Source organism: Protomyctophum bolini (assembly GCF_963924005.1).
Source record: "Protomyctophum bolini genome assembly, chromosome: 14".
NCBI lineage: Eukaryota > Metazoa > Chordata > Actinopteri > Myctophiformes > Myctophidae > Protomyctophum > Protomyctophum bolini.
In genome coordinates, this window is record NC_137875.1 from 16,639,164 (window position 1) to 16,646,611 (window position 7,448).

The window sequence follows — 7,448 nt, forward strand, 5'->3', positions numbered from 1 at the left end:
AATATGCCTTAAAACATTATACCTGCCCTACAACTCAAATATAAATAACTGGACCACACATAACTTAAGACATATGACATCATCAACTTGCGACAGGAGCAGTTCCTATTGAGTGAAAGATTATGTATTTATCAAATAAATAAAGTATTTAAAGTGTTTTTAATTATAATTTATTTATTAGCCATAGGGTTCCCTTTAAAACATTGTGATTTGGCTTAATATGAATGCTACATTACTATACTCTTTAGCCTACTACTACTCCTACTACTCCTACTACTACTACTACTACTACTACTACTACTACTAATAATAATAATAATAATCCTATAATCATAATTACATTAGTAGCCTATAATCTATGACGCTATATTTGATTTTAGATGTAGCTTACTAAAAATAGTAAACATGCAGGGCAAAGCCCCGCAAAACTGAGTGAGTGAGTGAGTGACCAGACTAAAGTGAGCTTGTCGTGAGTGACTCCTCTCCGTCTGGTTAATGTCCTGAGCGGACACCACATTCTCTCTGCTTCTGCTTCTTGTCTCAGAGCCACGTCTGTCTGTCTGTCTGTCTGTCTGTCTGCTACAAGAGTTCTCACAGGAAAACGGCATTTGGCGGAGAGAATATCCTTAAGGAATACTTTCTATTAGCTACTATACTCTTATTTAAATGTATACAATATAATGTACAATTTTAATTAAATTAATAATAGCATAATGAGAATATGAGATAGCAATTCAACAGAAAACAGAATGCACTGCTGTTGGAAAATTCTGAGCATATGGGTTAAATATCCCTCCCCTCATGCACCCCCCTTTTGGGTAAAACAATTATGGTTTAATGAGCATATAAAAAGCACGCACGCACACACACACACGCACACACACAGCAAATTTGAAAGGCACAATGCAGATATGAATATGAAATGTTTTCATATTGAACATTTCTTACATGAAATACTATGAAACAAGCGTCATCAGTTTTACTTGATTCACATTACTCACTGTTTAATACTAATAAATGTAAATCTAATTTGTGCTTTATGTAAAGATTTTAAACTTTATAGCCTATATCAGATTTCAAATAAAATAAAAAAGCAAAAATACAATGCAATTTATTTTATTGACGAAAACAAACATTTAATTTGATGTGTAGCCTATTCTGGTCGGGGATGAATTCCATCATTTTGTTCATCAGCTGCACATGGTCATCCATGTTGTAAAACAACAATAGGCCTACGTCAAATTGCGCACAATCTTATATTGGCAACATTCAAATCACGTTTAACCTAAGCTATACACCATCGGCCATCTAAAACCATCTGCGTTAATATCAAAAATTATATTAAATTAACACTGATAATTTTACAATGTAGTTTGACAGCCTTTTTACTGTATACGTCCGATTTGGCTCCGCAGGAAAACTATAGTCCAAGCGACAGTAGGCTAGTCCCCAAAGACAGAAGGCCACCGCCACCTGTAATGTATTGGTTTGATGACATAAGTCATATCCTATATGTTCGAAAAGTGGATAAATGTCAGTATGCCTATATGTCACTGGGTGGTTATTTCTCTGACTATTATATTCCTTGCATGCGTCCTTTTCTGCCATAAGCAGAAAGTAATTTACTTTGTCGCCAAGTGAACGCCTCTGGGATAGGCTATGAGTCGCAATGCGTGTCCTGCATGATTCTCTGGGTGCTTCCAACTTCCAAGCCAGGAAGGTTGTCGAATCAAACGTGTGATTGTGGCTCCATACTGAAATTATGTAGGTAGGCCTACAACATATTTAATAACACTGTCTGAGGCTACCATGCCCGGATGCCCTGCAGAGTTCCTTGGCAGGGCGTGACTACCGGAGCTTGGGGAGCCTGGCTCTGAGACTGTGCGCCGCCGAGGTTCCCCAAATTCATATTCATAAACGCGTTCGCGGTCGTGTTGCTCGGCGTCAAAGTGGGTAGACTGGAATACGTGCACGAATAAGTGTTCGAATAGACCGAATTGTTGTAGGTGTACGGCGGGTAGGCGTTGTAGCCATAGCAGGGGTTCGGAGCCGCCGCCGCCACCGCGTACGAGGTGTTATAGTTTTGGGCTCCGGCGGCGGCGGCGAGGCAAGGCTTCCCGTCCCGGACCAGCACCGGGACCGCCACTCGCCTGGGCGGCGGCGGGTGGTGGTGTGCGTGGTGGTGGTGGTGGTGCGCGTGGTGATGCTGGCCGGCCATCTCCAGACTCTTGTCCTGCCGCTGCCGCTTGCACTTGTACCTCCGGTTCTGGAACCAGATCTTGACCTGCGTGGAGGTAAGCTTCAGCGACGCGGCCAGGTGCTCCCGCTCCGGAGCGGACAGGTAGCGCTGCTGCTTGAAGCGCCGCTCCAGCTCGAACACCTGCGCCTGGGAGAAGAGCACGCGGGGCTTCCTGCGGGTCCTCTGCTGCTTGTTGCCGCCGGCCTTCACCTCCTCCTCCCCGGCGTGGTCCATGCAGTCGCCGTCCATGTCGCTTCCTCGCATCGCGGCGACACCGCTGCTGCTCTCTGCATGCGGGGACAATAGTTTTTTGATTGATTGGTTGATTGATTGAGTGCTTCATTGATTAAAGGCGCGTGCAGGCAGAGTTAAAAACGCGCCGAATGGATGACACAAAAAACCAGAGGCTTATGTGTTTCCATTGCGGTCCAATACACATTCAACAGTCGTACAACTAGACAGACAAACAAAATATTACTCTCTGTATACAAATGTAACCAAATGCACATGGTTACATTTGTATACTCTCAGAGTTATTACGATAAATTAACACTTTATACTTTGCTGCCATGCTAATAACACCTATATACAATGCAATGCATGCACTGGAAAGCCCCATAGTTGTTAACACAGATTGTTATCAATTAAGAGGAGAATGAGCAATAGCACAAGCAACAATGGAACACACATTTCAGCAATATTTTTAGCGTCTCCTGCAAAGTAGACTAATTACATTATTTGGCAAATACAGGCTATATTTTACAATTCCTAACTAATCATGTGGCTGCATGATCACATGCAGTTATGGGCTATAGACCTACCAAAATACCTATTTCAATCTAAAAATCAATTTGGATTAAAAGGAGATGCATGCATGGATATGAATTCATGATTAGTTTGCCCATCAATTCAAATGAACACAAAACAAAATAAAATACAATCAAAGCTATAGGATATACTCACTGGTGTCTAGGTTCTCCTGCTCGGTCTCCAGACGCAGGTCTGCCGGGTGCCCCCCATGCTGCCCCGTCTGCTGCAGCGCCGAGTTTGTGAACAGCTCTCCCGGCAGAGCTGACCGAGCGAGCCGCTCCTGCGCCGCGGACAGCGGGTTGAGGTAGGAGGAGGAGGACATCCTCTCCTCGCTCTCCGACAGGCCCTGGGAGCCGGAGCCGGGGCTGGGGGTGCTGTCCCTGTCCCTGTCCCGGCCGGCCAGCATGCAGGACGGGGGCGAATAGGAGCGCTGCAGCAGAGCTCCCGGGGGCTGCTGGTGGGCAAAACCCTGCTGCAGCCGAGAGAACAACAGCTGCTGTTGCTGCTGCTGGGACTGCTGTAACTCCAGCTTCAAGATGTCCTTGACGGAGAAAGGCGTGGTGGATGAAGTTATGACCGGGCTGGGCAGCATTATTACCATCAGTCAGTTAAGCGGGGAGGTTGACCGTGACTCTGACGGTCCCGCCGCGAAATAATAAGACATCGAAGAAAGAAGTCTGCGCTCCGTCCCCCGCAGACAAGGTTATTATAGGCTTTTATTTAAATTGAAACAAACAACAAACCCGCCACTGTCCTGTCTGTCTCTCTGTCCCCGGAACCCGTGCAATGGAAGCGAACGACGCGGTGACCCGTGCGTAAAGGTAAAAAATGGTCGCGCGCCGTGATGTTGTTATATGATTCATGGAGACCGAAGAAGAGAACTGGCTCGCTTTGAGATGTGACATCCCTTCTCTTTTTGGCTCCAGGCTGGGGCTGAGAGAGAGAGAGAGAGAGAGAGAGAGAGAGAGAGAGAGAGAGAGAGAGATGGTCGGTCCTGTTTGGTTGGCTGGATTCAGCTCAGCTGCAGCGGAAAGAGAGCGAGAGAGACAGCAGGCGCAGTCAGTCCCCTCTCCCTTTTTCTCCCTTTTCAATGACGCCGCCCGGCGGATAGTTTTATATGCTTCGTCGTGCGACGGTGTGTCGCGTGCATCACGGCGCATGCATGGTGAAAAAATAGCCGAGATATTAGATCTCAACGAGTCGCTGCTCACTATAATGTGACGCGCTGCTGTGGACTTGTATAGGTCGTCTATATTTTTCGTCAAGTGACACCGTCGCTGGCTGCAGCACGACTGAATTGGGCTTGATGCGGGGGAGGGATTGATGATGACAAGGGGAGCAAGTCCCATCTCTCTCTCTCTCCCTCTCTCCCTCCCCCCCCCCCCCCCCTCTCTCTCTCTCTCTCTCTCTCTCTACTACACCATAAATGCTGATGAAATAATTTGATGAAATAATGTTGACATCATCGAAACCCTATAGCCTTCCAGATTGTCTCAGGTAAGGGAGTTTTGATTGCATGCTTGTATATAATCATATACACATTAAACGGAAACGGTGCTAAAAATGCATGTTATTTGGATTGTAATTGCTTGGGGACCTCTTTAACGCTATAGCTCCTATCTCTATATATGAATCCCTTATCTTCTTATAGCACCTATAATGGAACAACCAACCATCCCAAAGAACCGCTGAGCCAATTTCTGTGTGTGTGCATGTATACAATTTAGGCATTTAGCAGACGCTCTTATAATCCTGAGCGATTTATAAACAGCATGAACAACACATGGTAGCAAATACAATAGACAAAGTCATCAAGGACCATAAGCTATAAGAACACTATATATCAGTCTATAACAATCCGTCACGGGGGAAAAAGACAGTGCATATACTAAAAGTAAAAACGTAATTTTAATTTAGTATTAAAATCTGGCGTGTCCATTCATTGCATGGGTTCACGATAATTGATAGTGATTTGATAATAACAGCGGATTATCTTATTGTTTCCGTTTGGACACACTTAGGGACCATTCGTCCCATCGTCACTTACTTTGGAGAAGTTTACAGAGATTACACATATCATGGGTTTCCTGAATAAGACATGCACGGATAAGATAATATAGCCCGAGTGTGTGGGAAATAAGATAACATTTCAATTCAAGTGTTGTGTAGTGCGGAGCATATTTCAGGCACTGCGGTTTATTCGTCTATTTTCAAATTTCAACAATCATGATGCCCTAAGTGAATTGTATATAGGCTAAACATTTATCTGAAATATAGGCAGCCTATTATCTCAAACATTAAAAATATATAGGCAATTGCATTAAAATGTCGGGGCACAAAAATGGTTAATGGGTATGCTATAATCAATTAATGGCTTGTTTTAAGGCTAAATGATAACCGATATAATAAAATACCACAGTTGAACGTTAATATGCCTATATAATAACAGACCTATTATACAAATAATAATTGTTGTTATTATTAATAATAATAATATCACTTAGGGCTATTATTATTATTAGGCTATCGCCTTGATTCATCCTGACAACGAATGACATTTTTTCTTAGCTATATGATATAGCCTATAAGTTTACACGTTGATGCACATGGCACAGGCCTATAGGCTTATAATATAACGTCCGTTGTGAAGCTGATTAATTATTCCTAACAGAATTTTAGGCTACATAAAGTGGTCCCACTTCCGTTTGCTTTGTCGTTCTGCCAAAGCAGCAGACATGTAATGCACGTTCAAAAAGCTGCGTTTGCACGTTTGCAATTCAGCCAATGCCAAGGCTAATACGATCTGGTTTGAACTATATTGAGATATAGGCCTAGCCTAGAGTAGGCCTAATAATTAATGTGGCGAACTGTGGGTTGAAATTATAAAGGCCAAAAGGGCAAATAGTTGAAACGCGATCCCCTCTGGTCGCCTATATCTGTGACCAAGACAAGTGCAGGCGCCAGGGGAAAGACGTTAAAAGCTACCAAACTGAAGCGCGTGGAAAGAGATGGACATGCCGATATAATCTCATCCGCTCGCCATCAACAAGGCACTGTTTAGATTAGGCCCTTTCTCTCAAGATCTGTGTCCCTTTAAAGCGCTCCATTTAAATCAAGAGAGGGCAGTGGATTAGGGGAGCAGCATGCAGGGGTGTTCTTGGAATTGATGGCTTTTTTAAATGCACAATTAATGATTATTAAAATCCCAATTTAACTATCTGAGCGTGCACAAATGTATCCAAATTGACCCGCACGGTATAAAGGGTCATTTTGGTTTATTTTGCACACGCTCAGTTATTATTAATATAGCCTAAACAATTGCTGCGAGGTGGAATATAATGAGACGTATAGCCCTAATACTATTACAAAAGATGAAGAAGAAGAAGGGGAAAAAAGGCTATAAAAGCAAAATGTTCAACCACCATACATATAGGCTATTTATTTATTCTAGACTAGTCCGTTTATTTAGTGACGCGCGGATGACTTCATCATGGCAAAATGAAATTGATGTTGAGACAAGATGACGCACGCCGAGGATCAGATCAGGGTCAGGGCCTAGCCTAATGCCTGCTGTATACCCCGTCGTACGGCGGTGTGTGCAGCCAAATTGTGATATTTGGCCTTATATAGCCTACACCAGCCTGCACCTGCAGGCAAAAATACCAACACATAAATAAAGCCATATGTAATCAGATCAGTAAAGTTTCAGATCCTTCTATACCAAATCTATATCAGTACTGTACAGCCCTAAAGCTGTATAGCCTAATAGCTTTTAAAGAAACGCATCGATGTCATTTCAGGCACAATTTGAATTAACATGAAGACTGGACAAATGGCTTTGCTAAAGTCAAACCAAACATCACGGGTCATTGAGACATGGGCCAAATTAGCTGCGCGCGCATGTGTGTGTGCATGTGATCACCTGTCATCGAGTCAAGTCATCATCGCCGGTGATCCTCGCGTGCCACCGTCTCGCAGTCTGCGGCCCCGGGGTTGAGGACGGTGTTTACGGAGCGGAAGAGCCTGCTTCCGGCCTCTAACAAAACCCAGACCCCCGCATGCAGACAACAGTGTCAAGGAGGTGGTCGAATGCATGCTTGGACCGTGCATGGCGCTCCCTCCCTGCATCCCGTATAACTCCAACTCCTCCAATCCATCAGCATTCACCTCCCCTTCCGTCCCACCACGCCACGGTAATGTCCGATTTATACTTTAGTCCGTCGTAGGCCTACTATGGTATGACAAACAGCGTTGTGGGTCGAAAATAGTCGAAGGTCTGCGTGTTGCTTGCTTGTTGTGACTTGTGAGCATGATCGATTCGATTCTGAAGAGCAAGAGCCTATATGACTGACTCGGCTAAAGTCAAGTTCAGATCGAGGAATAGCCGTTTCTTTATTTA

General features: G+C 44.1%; 1 protein-coding gene across 1 annotated transcript; it reads right to left on the reverse strand.

The window, feature by feature from the left end:
• Window positions 1-1,054: 1,054 nt before the first annotated feature.
• nkx2.3 (NK2 homeobox 3) lies at window positions 1,055-4,323 on the reverse strand. Its single transcript, XM_080782255.1, has 2 exons — window positions 3,203-4,323; window positions 1,055-2,526 (listed from the first exon to the last, which is right to left on the reverse strand). The coding sequence occupies exons 1-2, from the start codon at window positions 3,648-3,650 to the stop codon at window positions 1,805-1,807; spliced, it is 1,170 nt and encodes a 389-aa protein (XP_080638381.1). The 5' UTR covers window positions 3,651-4,323; the 3' UTR covers window positions 1,055-1,804.
• Between the last annotated feature and the right edge of the window lie 3,125 nt (window positions 4,324-7,448).